Genomic DNA, 20,234 nt, shown 5'->3' on the forward strand with positions numbered 1-20,234 from the left:
TTTTTTCTGAATCTCATTCAGGAAAATGCAGTCATTAATGAAGTCATGAGCTTCTTTTTCTTGACAACAACTTCAAGGTATAAGAAAAACACAGATGAGATAAAGTGCCTAAATGACTTGATCTCATTTAGGCAGAATGGAGAATTTGGGTTCCTGAGCTCCATGGATGAGAAGGATTATTTATCTGTGCTATTTAACATCGGTTACCTGGTGGTTGTCGTTTTCAACTCTACAGCCAGACGCTGAACAGAAAGTTTAGCTGATTGAATTCAGCAACAGTGATGTTTTTCTAAAAACGGATAATTGCTAAAGAATGAGTAAATATTTATTTGAGGGATTTATTGATTTTTTGTTTGTTTGTTTTTGATTTTCTTTTCTTTCTGATCAGAATTTAACAATCCAATAACCAAAAAAAAATATGCATGTGGTCCTTATTTTATTGAAAGATTTACAAAACAGTTTCATAGTTCTGTTTTTCAGTAGCGCTCAAAACATTTACAGTCCCGCCTGTAAAATGAAAATAAAATAACTCAGCCCACTGCAGGCCCACGTCACTCTTTGTCAATCTGAGTAACTTCTAGAATAAGGTCACTCTTGCATGTTTAGCCGTCTTACTATTGAAAGGCACCTGTAGCTTCGGGGGTCCGTTCTGACGGCCGAAGGGGGGCGCTGTGGAGCAGCCGGTTAAACAGTCCGCCGCTCTCCTCATTAACGAAGTGGGTAAGGGTGGAAGAGCAGCGGGACCCCCGGGCTCTTAACCTCCTCGGACCGCCGGACTCGTGTGGACCTCGCTGCCATGGCGCTGCTGCAGCAGAGAGGACACTTTGCTGTCCGGGCTGCGCTTTTCCTTCTCTGCCATCTGCTGGAGCCGAGCGGGCTGCGCGCGTTCAACCTGGACACCGGTCATGTCATCAGGAAAGGCGGGGAGCCGGGGTCTCTCTTCGGCCTCTCCCTCGCCTTGCACCAGCAAGTCAGTCCGAATAAAGTCCTGTAAGTGATTTCATCTCATTACCCACTTGGACCGCGCGGTTCTGGTGTGAGGGAGAAAAATGATCTAACTGTATATAAAATCACTTGAAAAAGAGCTGAAATTAACTTTGCATTTGGTTTATATTTACAAATGTTAAAACCTCTGCAGCAGGACGTAAAAACAAACAAAAGCCATTTTTTATTTTTTATTTTTTGGTCTAATCCTCTTTCCTTCCTGAAGTTAAACCCACATCAAAGATGTTGTCGATCATGGGCTTTTTCTTCAGGAGGATTTCTCCCTACATCCAGCCAACGTTTCTACTTTCAGACTGAGCTGCAGCTTATTCGGTAAAGCCACAGGAAAAAGGTCCCCGTTCTCTCAGAGCGTCTTTTTGTTTCTGCATGTAGAATGACGCGTGAAACGCGAAATGGAAAGCAGGAGAAAGAGCAAACAAGTGGATTCACAGTGGGTCTGACTGTCATGCAAATGTGTCTGTGAAAGGTTCAAGTCAGGGAGCACAGCCAGAGGAGGAACATCTGCTTCTCTTCAGTTTTGCACCTATTTTGCAGATTCTCCTTTCATTGTGTGTCTTCACCTCAGAGCTTGGATCAAACAGAACGGCTTACTACCAAATTGCTCCCTGGCAAGTAAATCTGACAGCTACACCAGTGAACTTTTTTCGATATGTTGCAGCACTTTAGCATCCTGATTTCCTAAGAACTGACTGTAGGGATGCCGGAAAGGTTAACTTCAAAATGATCCGGTTTTGGCAAATTTCTGGTGTTAGAGGAGAGGAAACATCACTTATTGGCGGCGTAATCTTGTTGGCTGATCTTGCTGCCTGTGGCTGATAAGACTCGCTGCCCTGTGGAATGTTATCTGACTGATTTCACCGACATAGGAAAGAACAAGCTGGAAATTGTTCTAAGGTGTTTTCTTACAAGGCTTCTGGACAAAAAAAAAAAAAAGATTAAGTGAACATAAAAAGAAGAAGTGTGATGTCTCCCAGGTTTGGCAGCATGAAGTGATTTAGGGCTGTGAAACTGATGTTATATTTGTCAGGCAAACAGAGTCCAGAAACATGACACTGGCGTGATAGTTTGTTTTCTGCAGGTAGGAGTAGAGAGCAGAACTGTCTCTTCACAGACTCCTTCTGCAAGCTTTCTGCTAAAATGGACTGATTCCATGCATAAGCCAGATGTGCCCACTTTGACAAAAATAGTAAATAATAAAGAACTTTAATGTCCCACTCTGTGTCTCATCAGTCCACAGAATATTTTCGTTAAAGTCTTGAGAGTCATTAAGATGTTTTTTTTTTTGGCAATGCAAAACTCATTCTCTCTTTGGAACTTTTGCATGGATGCCATTTTTTTGTCCAGGCTCTTTATTACTCATGAACTCTGACCTTAACTGAGTCAAGTGGGATCTGAAATATTTTAGATGATTTTGCAAGTTCATTGTGACAGAGTCGCTGATGCTCTCTTGGAGTAATTTCAGTGACTTATCCACTCCCTGCCTGGAAGGTTTTCTCTCTGTAGTTCAATCTTAAAGCGTTCGGAATGTCTTGGTAACTTTTGAAGAATGACAATTTATTTTCTTCAATTTATTTTGAGATCTTTCAGCCTACTTCATGATGTCTTACAGGTTCTATTTAAGCCATTTTAAAAAAAATCTGCAGGTCTAGCAGTTATCATGTCAGAGTGTGGCTCATGTAACTGAACTTTTGCTTTTCAAAATAATGCGATAATTAGGAAGTTCACTAAAGTCTCAGTGCTAAGGTCTTGTATCTTCTTGGAATATAATGGGACAAACATCTGTTATTATACTTAATTATCAGCATAATGTGAAAAAAACATCCTACCTACCAATAGACTTCAATATGAATAACAGGAAGTGTAATACATCTTTGTAACACGTGGAATATATTTTAAATAATTTAAAGACTTTCTTTGATGAAAAGCAATACAAGCACAGCAGAGCTCAGGTGAAAACAAGAAGTTGTCATTGTTTTAACAGAAATGTTCTTTGACTAAAGCAACTGCTGACGACTCACTTAAAAAAACACACACACACACACACACACACACACACACACACACACACACACACACACACACACACACACACACACACACACTCTAGAGCACGTTTATCTGTTAACATTATGGATCAGAGAGCCAAGGAAATGTAATGCTGCTCCTGGATTGGCTGCTTTGTAAACACCAGCCAATAGCAGCACTGCCCAAAAAGCCAAAGTCAGGGTTCAAAGGTTTATGCCTGTTGCAAATAGCTGGTTATGAAGACGTCCTTTACCTGACTGAATTCACCCTGACATTGGAAGATTAGAAAATAAAGGGAAAAGTTGCTTTTGTTTCTTTACACATACCAAATATTAACTATTAACAGTTTTGGACTATGCTATTAATTTTAACACCTGGAGATTTCACATTGCCCCACTAGATATAAGCTGTAGAACAGTAGAAAACAGCTGTCTGCTGAAATGAGACTGAGACAGATAACTAAAGACAGATAAATATAGCTTAGTCAGTAGTTATTTTCTGCCCAAATTATTGCTAAATATTACATCACTGTAACATTTATGTATGTTACTTCTACATAGCAAATGGTCTTTTGATAATAGACAACTTGTAAAAGGAGATACAAGTTGTCTATTATTGTCCACATCATTGAAGCTCATCTTAATCATTCAGTAAAAATAAAAAACTTGCATTGAATGTTGCTTAAAATAAGTGTTTCTCTCCATACTTGTGCAGAGTTATTCTAGAGCTCCAAACATTTAGGCCTCCAATCAAGACATTTAGCTTTTCCAATTTTAAGCTGTATCAAATTTAAAATATCCTAGCTTATCGGAAGACAGAAACTCTTCTCCAATGTTTATTCATTGAAAATGTTTAGGAAGAACTTTCTGCTCAGTTTAGATGATTTACTTCAGAGACAACTTATCAGAAAGCTGTCAGTAAAACAGTGAAGTGTGCTGATACTGAGGTCAGCTGGTATTTAACACTTAATGGATCCTTCTCCTGTAGGACTTAATCTTTATCTTAATGTGTATATCTTTTTGTGTATGCATTGATATTTTTGCATTTACAGTTCATTTCTAGTTTAGCTTGTAAGGTGTATTTTTACATGTCACCATTTTTTCATTCTGCGGTGTCATCTGTTACTCTTATTTTGTACTGCCAAACCCCTGCTGTGACAGCTTAACTTTCCCACTTGCAGGATTAAAAAAGGGATTATCTTATCTTTCTAAATTTTCACCTGATCCATGAACTAATAAGCCAAACACATACAGAAGCTCAGTGGAGCACACAGACACGGGTAATGACTAACTCTGCTGTAAAACTTTAAGAAACACTAACTTTACGAAAACCACAACCCACCATGCTCACCCCACCTGTCTTCTCTGCGCTCGTGTGAACCAAATGTTTGATAATGATTGCTGGCAGCTGCACATTTCTGCCAGTTTTCACTTCTAGCCGTGATGGGATTATTCTAAATCCTTTATGTGAGGAGAGGAAGGAGACTTTACACAATCCTGCATGCACACTTTTTTTTCTGTAAGAAGGAGACCTGAACATGTGGATAGCATTCCTCTTATCTGATAGGGAGCCTGTTTAGCTGTTGTACAAAACTCTTAGACACTAAATCCAAGGAGAGTTTTATGAGTTTAAATAAAACTCTCTCACGTTTTTTAGATTAGGTTAGGCTGAGTGAAAGAGGATTCCTGATTTACCACAGGAGAAGCACTCAGATACCTCCTGGATGAATAAGATGTTGAGTAAATGATCTGGATTCTCTCAGCGAAACCAGAGAAAAAGGCCATTAGACTGGACATGCATGACCATCTGTGAGCATGTAACCCGATAGATTAAAGGCGTCGGTGAATCATCAACTGAGGCATTCCAGTCAAACTTCCCCGGCGATAAGGAAGTTTCTCTTAAAGCAGAGAATATGGAAACTTGTGGACTTTATTGCTCAATTGATGTGACGCTGAATGTTTGCACCGTCTTCTGTGATGCGTGTCCAGCTTTTTGCAGGTCAGCAGCAGCCAGAGCATTTTGTGTAAAGTGAATCAGTGAGAACACTACACACATTTGTAGTGAAAAAGTAATTTTAAAGTACTGAAATTCCACCTCCTTACTATGTGGAAAAGTACTTAAATGTTTTCTCTTGCATGTTGCATTGTTAGTTCTGAAGTCCACTTTCAATGTTTATGTTGGGTTGCACATATTTAGCTACACGTAAAATGCTTCTCAGGAGATTTTTTTTGCATGTAGGCCCTGTGAGTTTTAAATTCATGGAGACTTGCATCTTTAAGCTTTGTGGACTGTTTGGACGCATCATTTTTCTCAATATCACACAATGTTGCATATTGTTTGTATCTATTATTATTTATTTTCGTTTGTTTTTGAAGAATGTGCTCATCATATGAATTTTTTGTTGTTGTATTGTGCAGCAATCAGATTGTGATAGCAGATTATGATATTATCTCTTTAATCAGGTTCTTATGCAGAAAGGTGCAAATGTGAAATTGGAGCTGGCTGTAAAGTGTCCTGCGGTGTGTGTGGATGCCTGTGGTCCTTGTTGAGCTAACGAGGAGCCACAGCACTGCATCACAGATCAGTAGATGGGTTAGAGAGGAAGCAGCAGGGTCGCGGGGAGGAGAACAGGGCGGGCAGGGTTTCCTCTCACACATTTGAAGAAATAAACTATTGTGAGTTTCAGAATGGTGGCGCACACTTGATCCCGTAGCTTCTCATTTTTAGGTTGTTTAATTATTATTTTTTTACTGTGAACTAATTAGATAAGAAACAAAACCTGACCTCACTACTGTTTAATCTTTCAATTTGACAAGCTCTATCTTAAAGCTCTTGTAGCTTTAAATGGTTTATGATATTTACATAGATGTAGTTTTGAACAGTGGATATGAGATTTTAAAAGAAAACTTTTAAATATGAATAAATATTCACTACAAAAGTAACCTGTGATCCAATACAATCCACATACAGGCAGGTTTAACTCCAACTGCAAACAGCCCAACAGTCAATTTATCACCTTGTCATATTTACAAGGTCAGTGCAACAAATTGTATGAAATATCCGATGACTGAGAGAAACAACTCCCTTTGATCAATCATCTGCTTCAGTCTGATGCAGGCTGAGAGATCCAAAGGGAGATGCAAGTCCAGAACAAGTGGGTCAGAGGTACTTTCTACTAAAAATAAAGTAGTAATAGTTAGAGGTAAGATGTGTTGTCTGCCTCATGCACTGGAACTGGGAGCTGGTTCAGCAGGTGACGAGCCTTTTAGATGGTTTAGACATGACGGGTAAACTTTTAGTCTTCCTATCAGAAATTCTCTGATAGAAAAAAAAAGTACTGAACTTTAAGTTCCTCAATATAAGAAGAAGCCCTGACAACACATGCTGTAGCTGATTGTTTCACGAACTTTGACAGGAAACACGAGCTAGACTGTGGTTTTGCTTTCCACATTTTCACAACTCTGACAGTGTCAGTCAGTGGTTTGCTTGACAAATGCCGACTCGCATGTGAAAATAGGTAGAACTTCACAAATATGTTTCTTTTGGCCATAAATGTCTACTGAGAGACTCCTAAAACCTGAATAACTCCTTGGTGTCAAACACCTTTTAAAGATAAATGAATCCTAAAGAACCATCTATTAAGGCCTTTGATAAGTTCAAAATTGAGTTGATTATCATCTACCCCTTGACCAGTGGCATGAGTCAGCCATGAGACACACTGTCCTCCTTGTTGGCGCTCTGTGGCAGCTTGAGTTCAGCCTGAGGTTGGACATAATAACTGCATTGTTGAGAAAGCACCCAAATGCATTGTCTACTTCTGACCCACTTTGGGCTGAGCTTCAGCTGACAGATGGCCTCACATTTGGCTCTAAAATACTTTGACACACAGAGGAGTTCGTGGTCTACTTAACCACTGCGGCTGCCAAATCATCACCCCTCCACCATCGTGCCTAAGAGATGAAATCCTGAGTTCAAAGGGTCTTTTTCTCATCGTACCGTCCAGAATTTTAGTGAGATTAAAACGATAACTGAGGTCAGTAAAGGTCAGAAGATCAAACTTTTTGGTTTTTAAGTTTGATTTTGGGTTGAACAGAAGTTGTCTCTAAGGTTGTTGCTGATGTCTTTCTATCCTGGCATTGTGTTAACACAAACACCTGTAAGCTCCAGACCTGTCACAGGATGAAAATCCAGATTTTGGGGGCATGTGAACGCCTGCAAACTAAATAAGTTCTCAGCAATTACCAGTTGTTTACAGGCTGCAATGTTAATGTTTCTTTGTGCTAGAAGATGCTGTTCACCAGCATGCATTGTCAAAACTCAAAATCTTACCAACAGTTTTGGTCTAGTTTTTAGTGGAAATACCTTAGTAAACTTAAAAGTAATGCAAAGCTAGCTTATAAGTAGCTTTTCAGCAATGTATAGGAGCTTGAATAGAGTCAATAATCCTTTAATATTGATGAGAAAATACTTGATGCAGATTATTTCACTTGTAACATGGGAAAAATGTCTTGTTATAAGTGAAATGATCTACCAGTGGAATTAGAAACTAGACCAAATTTTCTTGCTAATATTTTGTATTTTTGCAGTGTGGGGGAACAACTCATATGCTGATACTATTTGAATTGCACAAGGCAAAGCCAATCCTTGTTATTATTCAGGTGATAACACCAGATGATGATTTACATAATCGAAGACATTCAATCGGCAGCTTTTGATTTGGCTGCTACTTCCTAAGATGCAGTTGAAGCAACAAAGATTCTTGTGTTGTAACTGTGTACTTTTTGCAAATGTTTTATGTGTTTTTGATGTGTTGAAATTTTGTTAGAATTGCTTTGCATGTGATGCTTTTTGTTTTTGTTTGCTTTTTCATATTTTTGTCGTGGATTTGCTCGGAATATCAGGAAGATGTTTTAGTCGTAATTGTGCTTTTGCTAATTTTACTGGTATTTTTGGCAAGTTTGGACTTTTGCTCTATATGTTTCTTCCTTTTTTTATTGCAATATTTGTGTTGTGTGTTATGGACGGTTCTATATCAGTTATGTATCTCTTTGTGAATCTGTTTTTTCTTCTGATATGCTTTGAACAAATGCACTTGATAGTGAGACTGCTTAGAGGAAACTGCGTCAGCTTGGAATGCAACAAGGTCGCCTCATGGAAATAAAAAGGGACGTTGCGGCTTAACAAAACGTGTGTGAAGCAGTAACCTGACAGGATGCCGCTGCAGTTTCATTTTTGACTGTCGCAGTTGTTGACTGGGCGACATAATAGCCAGACAAATGAGTGTGAGACGTTGATTTACTGATCATTTTCTCTTAATTTGGGTAAACGGTGTTTGGACGGACAAAACCAAATCAAAATTCTAATTATATTCTATTTTCCGGGTTTGCTTTCTGTCATTGTTACTGTTGATATGAACAAAATATTCCATCTACAACAAAATGGTTCGGTGTAGCCTTTTTGAAAAGTGTGTATTTGATTGTGATTGAATCTCAAATGCAGCATTATGATGGTGGAAGTTAGCGTACAATCTGTAAAGTAAAATGTTTCTTTGTGTCTTTTTTTTCTCAGGTTACTGATTGGTGCCCCGAGAGCCAAGGCTTTAAAAAAACAAAAATCCGATGTGACTGGGGGCCTTTTTAAGTGTGAAATCTCTGAGTCTGATAATTGTGAGCGCATTGAATTTGATGATGACGGTAAGAAACCAGTCGACTTGCCTACTTACTTACTACCCTTCCTGCCTGTTTGAATAACACAAGTCTTGTTTCTTTCTCTTGGGTTCCCTCAACTGAAAGAGGATCCAAGACAGGAGACTAAGCAGGACCAGTGGATGGGTGTGTCTGTGCAGAGTCAGGGACCCGGGGGAAAGGTGGTGGTACGTCACAACACATTTTCGTTCCATTGCCTTCTGTGTCTTCTTATTGCTCTGCGTAGCTGAACTCTGGATGACGCCATTTCAGACGTGTGCTCATCGATATCAAAAGCATCGCACAGGCTCCCAGTCTGTCCTTGGCCGCTGTTACGTCTTCAGTCAGGATTTGACCATCGACTTGTACGATAAAATGGACGGAGGTGATTGGAAATTTTGTGAAGGCAGAGACGGAGAAACAGACCATACACGGTATGGAGTCTGTCAACAAGGTCTGGGGGTCACCTTCACCAAGGACTACCATTATGTGGTGTTTGGAGCCCCAGGAGCAGGAAACTGGAAAGGTCATTATCATTACATATTCCTTAGACTGTGTTTATCTTAACAATTCTTCTGCACCCAGTGTTGTTGCATCAAAAGTTTGAATTCTGAAATTCTCTCCAGGGATGGTGAGAGTAGAACAAGATAACATCACGTTGATAGAAAGAAATATATACAACGACGGACCGTATGAGTTTGAAAACCACAACTTTAAAAACCCAAGCAGCTCAGTACCAGCCCACAGCTACCTTGGTGAGTTATTTACCAACAAAACAGATTGTACATAATCTTTGTGTTAACTTGGGCCACTTTGCAAAGACAGATCCGATTGTTTGCTGCAAAACATGAAGTGTTAACATGAAGTGTTAACATCTTATTTGAAACCACAGGTTTTAAATAAGATGTACAACATTGTGCTTCCATCAAACAACTTACAAGATCACAAGTCATAGCAGCAGCCATGTGTGTGTGTGTTGGTTCCTCTCAAATCAGCAGACACACATTGACTGAGTAGATTTTATTCAGTCTGGTTGGAGAGTAACTTTTGGATTGACTAATGCAACTTGTATCAGGAAAACCTGCCTCCAAAATACATACATTTAGGACAACCTATGGCAGCCTGTGTGTTTGAGTTACATATTTGGGCACAAACAAGAAAGAGGAAGAGGTAGAAGAGAAACTGTGGGTTGAAATGATGTTAGTTGTTTAATTACTGTCTTTTTTCCATTCTGCTATAAGCTAATAGTTTTTGCTCTATATTGCTGTTTCAAATAAAGGGTTCTCTCTGGACACCGGGCACCACATCATGAAGAGCCGTAACTTGACTGTGGTGGCTGGCGCACCGAGAGCCAATCACAAGGGACTTGTAGCCCTGCTGAAGAAACACTCTGTTGAGCAACTAGTAGTAGAGCAAGTTCTGCACGGGCCGGGCCTGGCATCCTCATTTGGATACGATGTGGCCGTGGTCGATCTGAATGGTGATGGGTAGGGAACGTTTGTTGTTTTTTTCAGTATAGCTTATACCAGTTACAAAACCTGAAATTAAGTTAAGTTGCTAAGTTGTTGGATTCATTTGTGACCATCAGTTTGACGCCTTAGTTTGCAAATTGGCTACAAAGGATATATGATCTTTGTATATGACAACTGGTAGATTTCCCAAACCAGAAAATTCTCAAAAACTGAAGAAGAGATTCACTGAAACTGAAATTAGTCAATGAGGCTGTAAAGAGGAGCTGCAGGAATTTCCAACAAGTGCTGGTGGTGCACCTGTATAGAGCCTGCAAGACAGAATTATTTTCTTCCAATTAAAACATTCAGGCCTAGATAAAATCCTCCAAAGTCTTCCATTGCTAAATGTGTCGTGAATCCAAATGGGATGTTTTGGTTTAAAATTTAAAATTTGTCGCAGAAGGAACCTTGTTTCTACAGTGAACTACAGTGGAGGCACCATCATGCTCTGGGGTTCCTTTTATTCACAAAGAACTGAGAATTACATCACCTTAGAATTACACCCAATGAGGAAAATTCTCCTCTAATCTTTGAGGGTGCTGCAGTGTCCCTATATTTTCTGTATTTGATTTAGATGGCAAGACATTGTCGTGGGAGCCCCTTACTTCTACATGAGGGACACAGACATCGGTGGAGCCGTTTATGTTTATATCAACAAAGCAGGACAGTGGGATAACGTAACTCCGATTCGCCTAAACGGGGCCAAAGATTCAATGTTCGGACTGGCAGTGGAAAACATCGGGGATGTTAATCAGGACTCATTTAATGGTAATTTATCCGCTTTGAAACCTAATTCTTGTTTTCGGGCATTTTGCACTTGCTGACTGATAATTCAAAGTTATCAAGAAGAGAGTAAAACCACAGTTAATTAGGAAAATCTGTTGGCCTGACAATTGTCAGTCCTGCACTTGAGAAATGTGGTCTTTATAGAAGAGAGACAGTGAAGGAAGCTGCATTTAAAATTGCTTATGCTTTAGACAAGCTAATTGACAGCTAATGATAGGCGCCAGCTCCCCCATGACTCTGGAAGGATGAATATGACATCATCCTAAATGTGCAGCTAGACCCTTGAAACAAGACGGTGGCAGCAACATGCTGTGTGTATGCTTTTCTTTTGCAACAAGATGGACATACTTGATTGGGATTCTTAGAGACAAATACAGGACAACCATGAAAACCTTTGCAAAACTTGAAAGCTGGTCTTATCGACTCGATTGAGATGCTTTAAAAAGAAAAATGGACGAATATTTTAATCTAGATCTGCAAAGCTGGCAGAGACATGCATACCCCAATAGATTTGGATGTAAAATTGTAGCAGAAGGTGCTACAGGGTGGAACACACTAATGCAGGACACTTTAATTTATACTATCATTGTTTTTTCCACTTTGCAATGCTGTGCTTTAACGGGTTGCATCAGTCCCTGATAAATACACAGAAGTTTTACTTGAAATGTAACAAGTAACAAGTTCCAGTTTAGAAGTGAAAGCTAGATCAGACAAATGGCAACATGTTGGTGAGGGCCAGGGACATGAATATGCAAAGGAGTGAATAAACCTTTGCAGCCTCAGCAGTTTGAGTATATAAATAACCAGCAATTACACCTGTGTAGATATTGCAGTCGGAGCTCCACAGGACGACGAGGGGGCAGGAAGAGTCTACATTTATCATGGATCTGCACAGGGGATAAAAACAACTCCTGCACAGGTTGGTTCTCATGATATTTTGTTTTAGTATCTTTATTTTTGCAGTGTGGATTACATGTGTACCTCTTTGAAACCTGAACAAGTTAGATGACACCTTCAAATGATTTGAGTGGAACTTTTAGCTTGTCTTTCTGCAATTGCAAAGCAGACGAGGATGTTGTACTCTCTTTATTCTTCTTTCTTTCCGCTCCCCTTATCTACTTTCCCTTTTAACTTTTTGTTCCACCTTCTCTCTTTTTCCTTTTATCTGTCAACTATATATCAAGTGGAGCATCATAGCTTTGCTGTAATGCTCCTCTAGTGAAAGTAAACATTTTGAGATTCTTCTTGACAATCAGACTCTTTACTTCACCATAAGCACATTTTAATCAGAACTATAAATTACATCTTTTACTCCCAGCAGTTAAACTAATGCAGATGCAACAAGTATTCTCTTCTTCTTAATTTCAGGTCCTTTCAGGCAAAGAGCACAGCCTTCGATATTTTGGATATTCTCTGGCAGGAAACATGGACCTGGATGGTAACTCTTACCCAGACCTGGCTGTAGGATCTCTGTCAGATGCAGCTTTGATTTACAGGTAAACATGGAGGAAGAGGATAATAAATGAAGATTTTATTGTTGTCTTTAATTTTTTTAATTTAACAACCTTCTTCCAGGGCGAGACCAATTGTTAACATCAGGAAAAACATTACGGTTTCTCCTGAGGAAATTGACCTCAGTGTTGGCTGTGATTCCAGTTTTTGGTGGGTCTTCAGATGTTCTTGCACTCAAATAGACTCTGCAGACAGGATGTTCTATTTGTTAATTTTTCTTTTTTTACCATTAGCTTCACTGTGAAAGCGTGTTTCAACTACACAGCAGCATTCTACAACAAGAGGCTCAGTGAGTACAAAAAAAATAATCTTTCATTGTGCACAGATGTATACTAGTTTTAATAACATCTCATTAAATTTGATCCTGCAGCAATCAGCTACTCCATAGAGGCAGATAGAGAACGCAGGAAACAAGGACTGAACTCCAGAGTGATTTTTCTGACTGAGACTCATCCTCAATCAGATGTGCAGTTTAATGGCACCTTGGAGCTCCAGAATCAAAACGCAGGGCAATGTGTTAGCATAAACGTCGGGCTTAAGGTAAATCACAATTGTCAGATTGAAATTAGCTTGAACCTGAAAGATATCATAAGTGAAAATACGTAGGTCTGAATCCCAAAAGACCTCTGTCAGTTTGACTTGTTTTGTTACTGGCTAATGTTTTTAAACAAGAAAATTTTCAACTTATTCAACTTTTAACTGAGTTGCATTTGCACAGGACAACATCAAGGACAAGATGCGCAGCGTTGTCATCGAAGTCTCTGCAGAAATTATTAAAGCAAAACTCAGAAAAACAGGAAATGGTCTGCCTCAGATAATGCCAGTTTTAGATGCCACCCAGCCAAGACAAGCCGTCACAGAGGTAAGAAGTCACATCGGTTTTAAAATTAATCACATCACTTCAGTTATTTATATTTTATAATTTTACAACCATCAAGTTCAGTTAACTGTATTGGGATTGTAGGTGATAAAAGTGTGTAATTCAATCTCAGGTTCTCCAAAATTACACAGCACTGATGTTAGAAACTAGAAAACTATTAGACATCCGCTGTAAAATCTGACTTTTATGGAAGAGCTGCAAGAAGAAAACCATTATGCAAAGATAGAAGAATAATATGCAAAACATTTGGAGCTAAATTCAGACCAAACCTGAAAGAAAACCTGAGGCTCCAGAAGATTTAACACTGGGACAGCAGGACATTTACCTTAAACACACAACCATAGCTATAATGGGATGATTTTATTATTGTGTTAGAATGACCTAGTTAAAGTCAAGACCCAAATCCAATTCTAAATTTGATGATACTTGAAAACTGTTCATAAATGTTGCCTATTCAATCTGGTTCTTGCAGCTATGAGCGCACCAAAACATGGTTCCAAAAATCATTACCTGAATTAACCCAATAATGAATACACTCCACACTTTTCAGATTTTTATTGTCAAAATACTTACAAAACTATGTGTCACTGTTGTTCTACTTCACATGTTTGCTTTACTGGATGTTGGTCTAGTTTATTAAATGTCATTGAAATAAATTTAAGCTTGTTATGTGACAAATGTAAAAACATTGAAGTGCTATGAATACTTTTTCATATCAGGTTGTGGAAACTGCTATTTTCATTTTGTTAACGACATCTTGTTTTTGGTCTATTGTTGCAGGTAAACTTTGTAAAGGAGGGATGTAAAAATAAAAGGATTTGTTATAGCAATTTAAAAATGGAGAACAGTCTGCACTACAAACCAATCAGCAAGAATGAATTCACCCCGTTAAGCAAAAGGTTCAAATAAAAATGTTGTATTGTTAAAAAAAAAATTATAATGTAAGATTATTTCATGGTAATTGTTTGTAAATCCAATTAGAATTAAGACAAAGCTCTGAGATTGAGTTTATTTACTGCAGTAAAAAAAATACTTATTGTCTTTTAGTTACTATAAGTAAGTCTGCTTTGTCTACATTGGATAAAATTTGAGCTTCTAAATGTGAATTGATGTCAGAAATGTCTCCTCAAAGCTGATTCTTTGGTTTGTGCATCTCTACAGCGCACAGAATATCCCAGAGTTTATGCTGACTTACGAGAAGAAGGACTTGTCTGTGAAGGTGACTGTGACCAATAATAACGGTGACGATGCCTACGAAGCAAAGCTTGTGGGGAAATTTCCAGAAATCCTGTCGTATTCAGGAGTTCGATCTGTAAGTATGAGTCCATAGTGAGAACTTTACAACACAGCAGCACAGGCATGACGAAACAATAATCTTCCAGCATCACTTTGGTACATTTTGACACTAATGCATGCAGAATTTGATCACAAGCTATGTTTAAAAACGTGGCAAATTTTACAGCCATCAAAGCCAGTGTCTGATGCTCATGTGTACCACTGATTGTCAATGCAACTGCAGTGCAAACATTGCAACATTGACGCAAAACTTTGATCAATTGATCTCACTCCAAGTATTGCCGATTCTTTGTGTGCACTGGTGAGGATTTACTCACCTCAGCATGTCGGTTGTTTAAAACTAAAAGTGAAACAAACAATCCAACCCACTTTTTTGATAAATTTGACTAACACTTTTCTAACCACCAATGTACCCTTGTCCCGATGCAGCAGAACACCGCTTGACCTTAAACATGACACGCATTCTTCCAAGTCATGAGTTAACTACAAAATTAATTTAGCATGTTTAGGCCTGTCTAATGCGGGTTCCTCTTATGCCAGCATGGATGGAAAATATGTCAAACGAGTGGATGCAGGAGCCTTATTTAAGCCTTTAGGACAAAGGGCAGATAGTATGCAGTGCTTTGAAATGTTCAACTTTACAGTGAAACAGAACAATTTTTATCTTGGGAACTTTAATTGAATAGAATTTGCTTTGTCAAAATCAGCTTGGGTGTGAGTGTTGTTTAAAAATAACTTTTTTTTTTCTTTTTTTTAGTCAAACAAGCAGATTCTCTGCACTGCCAACCATAATGGATCTGAAGCAGAGTGTGAGCTGGGAAACCCATTTAAGAGCAACTCAAAGGTAAACATGAACTTTTAAGAGTTGCTTGACAAGTTATAGCGACTTTAAGGTGAGATATGTATTTTTGTTTTGTTTTTTTACACAAGGTCATGTTTTACATCATTCTGAGCACTGCGCACAATGCTGTAAAACTCGACACCACTGAGTTTGAGGTTGAGCTGCATCTCCAAACGTAAGTGATCTGCTCATTTCAATAGATGAGCTTTACATATGGCAGTGATAAACTGTATCATGTTACCTGGAAACCATAACTTTATAGATGACTTTTTGTACCACTTTAATATTCGGAAATGGAGTTAAAAGGTAGCTCTTCACCAGCAGTCACAAAAAAAAAAAAAAAAAAAAGAAATCAAAAACGAGAAACCTGAAAGGGGAAGACTGCATTTCATAGCACTGCACTTTAAGAGCAGAAATCACATTGTATGTTTGAGATATCAGATGGTATAAAATAGAGTTTTAAATTTTTCTGAAAGAAAATATTATTATGGATATAACTTTGTAAATATCAATGATTTTTTTTTTTAAGATTAGCTTGAGTAGTTTGGCTACCTTTACTAAAATTCAAGTTTGTGGGTGTTACCTGAAGACCTAATGTCTGAGATTTTCTAAAGGCTGTCAACATTTCCAAATCCAAGTTTGGTGAGTTGTGTCCCTGTGGTGGAAGCATAAAAAGGATCAAGTGAAGCAACTTTCCTGATCTCCGATCCTCCTTCCTATTATCTGATACAACTTTTGCTCTCTCTTATAGTGAACACCGACATTGTCTTGATTTGACAATCAAGAAAAAAATATATGTTACTTTTGAATAGCTTCTTACGTCTGTATTACTTTTTATTTATCTTTTAAATATCTCACTAACAATAAAAATAAGGATTCACTCAGTAGCAGCTTTCTTATGGAAGATATGGTATGTTCTAGTTTGAGTTTCTAGTTCTAGAAACTTAAACATGAAAATTGACTGATTTCTTTGTAAATCTCTAGTATTTATGTTTGTTTTTAACTGTATGTCACCCCAAAAATAAGCTGTCTTTTGATAAAATTGTATTCTTCTAATTTAGGACAAGTTATCAAAATATTTCGCCTGTGAAAATAAAGAGCAAAGTGAAAACAGAATTTCCTTTGACATTGAGTGGGTAGGTACATTGATGCAGATTTTATATATGTATAGTTTTATTTATTTATATAAACTGAGTATTTTTCTATTGCCCCATTAGTGAAGCCAAACCCAATCAGGTTTCCTTTGGAGGTGTTGTGAGAGCAGAAACTGCAATGAAAACAGAAGAGGATGCTGGAAGTTTGATTAATTTTACGTTTAGGGTGAGTTTAGTCATAACTTATGGAAGAGCATTAAATCTTGTTCTAAGTGTTCTATTCAGGAGCTGGGCCGTCTGAATTTCTCCGCCAGATAAGTAACTTGTGGACGCCTTCGATCTCCCCTCCTCCCCTCACTCTACGCATTCATTGGCCCAGAGACAATAAAGATGGGAAATGGCTTCTGTACTTGGTGAAGGTCACATCTCACGGACCTGAGAAAATCACCTGCTCTCCGCAATCTGAAATTCACTCTCTCAAAGATATTTGGGTTGGTATTTCTAAGAATTTGATGTTAAAACGTTATTTTCTGCTCAAATATTCCTGCAGTTTTTTTTTACAGCTTTGTTCTGTGTTGGTTTAACATGAATAAATGTGATTTCAGGAGAGATCTCCTTCCCTGACAAAACAGGAAATTGTCAAAAAAGAAAGAAAACTTGGTGGCAAAATTGCTTTTCGTTCAAGCAGTACTAAAGTTTTGGTGAGTAGATTTAAATATGCTTTGTTTTAAACATGCAGATATGCAGCACTTATAGGTTCATCTTCTTTTTTGCAGTCCTGTGAGAAGGAAAGCAAATGTGTGGTGCTAAAGTGCCCTCTGCAGGGGATTGATGGTACTGCAGTTGAGCTGAGATCTCGTTTGTGGAACTCCACCTTCATTGAGGTGACAAATTGTAGTTTTTATTGCCTCTTTTTTCCATTGAGAGTTGGTCAGCATAGTGATGGAGGCTCAGATTCATTATTAAAGCTCTTGTTTCTGTTTTTACACAGGAATACGCCTCCTTTCCAACCACAACTTTAGTTGTGAAGGCTTCACTTGTACTTGAGTCTCCGGCTCAGAACATTATCCTGAAATCTCCGGACTTCACTGTAAGCATTTCATCAGCTGAATGGAAATATTAACCTCAGCTTTCTTGACATAAATCCGCTGCGGTCAGCATTTGTGTCTTAACATTGTGTTTTAGGTGAAGGTGCCCGTATCCCCAGACAGCGACGTGGCTCAGTTCGGAGTTCTCTGGTGGATCATTCTGATAGCGGTTCTGGCAGGAATCTTGATTTTGGCATTGATGGTATTTCTGTTGTGGAAGGTGAGCAAAAAGCAAAAAAAAAAAAAAAAAGAGATGCAAATAAGGCATTAACATCAACTAAATGTCTTTAATATTTGATTGATTTCACACACTATGCTGAATCACCAAAACAGACGATTGTATGGGTTGTGTGTGGTGAGTAGCAGGATGTTGTGTCTAATAAACACAGATTTAATTTATCGAAAACTGAAGAAAAATGTTTACACTTATACAAAATATTGGTTGAGTTCACTGTTTTTTTCTTCCTGTTTCTATACATGGAAAATTTTAATGTCAAATATCAGCAGGTAGCGATAGCTCAAAGTCCTCTCTGTTTTCATGTTGTGTCACTTTTTAGCGTTCAGGCATGAATCAAAGCTGTGTTTCTTTGTGACACAAAATCCTGATGAAAAACACTGACGTTTTTCTTTCAAATGTGACAAAATATGAAAACACAGAAGTGGTACCAATAGATTTTTAAAGGCGAAGCAACCAAACAGGGTATACCTGATAAATCTATGTGCTATAAATAAAGAGATGTTTATTACCTATAAAGTGCTTCTGATGCTGTTGCTGAGAGCAAAGTGTCAGAAAAAGCAGCGTAAAACATGTTCAATTAGTTGGTATCCAATGAGCATCTTAGAATTGTACATGTTTTGGTGACTTATAGGAACAACTCTCTCAACTGACTTTTCTCTAATAGTTTTGAGCTCCAACACTCATTTGCATAGTTGTAGTTTGACTAACATGTTCTCAATTAGTATGTAATACTTTTTTTTTTTTTAAAGAACCAAATATTAATATTAAAAGCTGAAATCTGGAAGAAAAGAGATGTGAGTTTAGATTGAAAAAGTCATAAAACATTCAGTGGATGATGACACGCCTAACCTTTGCCCACCCTTGTCCCCCTTCAGTGCGGTTTCTTCAAGAGACCGACTAAAGAACAATACAATGCTGCATATCACAAGGCAGAGATCCACGTTCAGCCCTCTGACAAAGACAAACTCTCTGATGAAGCCTGATTCTCTCTGATCAGGGGGTAAAGTCGGCATGAAGTGTGATTATTACCGCAGCTGCTAACGAGCTTCGCTTTGCCAGCCAAACCCGCTGACCTAATGCAGAAACTCTCAATCAGACACATATTGTACCGAGCTGAAGATGAGAGTCATTTGGAGGCTTTCGCTTAGAGGAACTTTCTCCCTAACGTCAGCAGAAAAGAGACGTCTTTTTCTTCTGTGTGAGAGTAACAGCTTGTGCTCGATAATTAGGTCGTTTCTTTTTGCAGAATGTGTGTCTTGTGTTCTGCCAAGAAATGCTTCAGTGTATTTCCGTGTGCAGCGTTCGTTCTCTGCAGACCGCTTTTCCTGACTTGTTCTGTAAAGCAAAACCTGCAAAGCATGTTTAACCATCTTCCATTCCTCTCCTTTTTTTTTTATCACCTTTGAAGAACTTCTTGTTTAAATCTCGTCTCTTCCCACCAGTGCGGGTTCTTCAGACGCGCCAAACAAGACGACAGCATACCTCGCTACCACGCAGTGCGGATAAAAAAGGAAACTCCGGGCTACGTCGATGGAAAAATGAAACCTGGTGCTTTAGAAAAGAAGCAGTGGATGACGACGTGGATCAACGACGACGATTATTCATGAATGTTTATTTCTCTCTACAAACTGGTTGGATTAGAGCCACTAAACTTTAATGTTTCCTGAGTGTGTGAATAGAGTGCTTTTATTTAAACTGGGGTTGAAAACAATGAATTTACACGCTGTACAAAGGATTTTTTTTCTTATGCTGTATATATTGAAATACTTCTGCACATTTTGTATTTATTTTTTTATATGAAAATAGCCATACAACCAAAGCCTTTTGGTTTACTGCTGTGTCTTGAGCTGTACTGTCTATAAATATATAAAAGCCCTCAAATTATTAAAAGAAGGTACAACTTGTTCACTTTCTGCAACATAAATTTAAACCCCAAGATTTCTACGTTGAGAACTTTATTACAAACCTTCTTTTTGGCGCATCTTAGGTACGTCAGGTCAAAACTATGTAATGATAAAAGAATCATTTTTAATGAGCTCCAAGATAATCCTGAGCTCATCTTGTTACGTTCAGGTAGCAATCACTGGAATGTAGATCATCACTGAGACAGATCGTTTTGAGGAATCCAAAGGGAATATGTTAAAAAGAAAAGTAATAACTGTACTCTTTTTTTTTTTTGGAGTAATGTATAAGTTGAATGAATTAAAAAAAATAAAAACACTTGAAGACAATTTTGTTTTGTGAAGATGTAGACTTTACCATTCCTAATCTGCA

At 38.2% G+C, this 20,234-nt stretch overlaps 1 protein-coding gene across 3 annotated transcripts; it reads left to right on the top strand.

Annotated features, from left to right (window-relative positions):
• Positions 1–732: 732 nt before the first annotated feature.
• On the top strand, positions 733–20,181 carry itga6a (integrin, alpha 6a). 3 transcript variants are annotated; one of them, XM_055032267.1, is made up of 26 exons: positions 733–990; positions 8,599–8,723; positions 8,823–8,902; positions 8,988–9,240; positions 9,341–9,469; positions 9,994–10,201; positions 10,800–10,993; positions 11,836–11,930; positions 12,380–12,507; positions 12,587–12,673; positions 12,757–12,812; positions 12,894–13,063; positions 13,242–13,385; positions 14,184–14,302; positions 14,565–14,715; positions 15,457–15,543; positions 15,630–15,715; positions 16,602–16,676; positions 16,758–16,860; positions 16,949–17,125; positions 17,240–17,335; positions 17,411–17,518; positions 17,626–17,724; positions 17,820–17,942; positions 18,836–18,960; positions 19,403–19,514. In XM_055032267.1, the coding sequence occupies exons 1-25, from the start codon at positions 797–799 to the stop codon at positions 18,941–18,943; spliced, it is 3,195 nt and encodes a 1,064-aa protein (XP_054888242.1). In that variant the 5' UTR covers positions 733–796; the 3' UTR covers positions 18,944–18,960; positions 19,403–19,514. The 3 variants fall into 3 exon arrangements, with proteins under 3 accessions (XP_054888242.1, XP_054888243.1, XP_054888241.1); XM_055032268.1 differs by having other exon boundaries at positions 18,836–18,978; positions 19,403–19,486; XM_055032266.1 differs by lacking the exon at positions 18,836–18,960 and having other exon boundaries at positions 19,403–20,181.
• Positions 20,182–20,234: the final 53 nt, after the last annotated feature.

This window comes from Poeciliopsis prolifica, unplaced genomic scaffold, assembly GCF_027474105.1.
Source record: "Poeciliopsis prolifica strain line A6 unplaced genomic scaffold, Auburn_PproV2 SCAFFOLD007, whole genome shotgun sequence".
Lineage (NCBI taxonomy): Eukaryota > Metazoa > Chordata > Actinopteri > Cyprinodontiformes > Poeciliidae > Poeciliopsis > Poeciliopsis prolifica.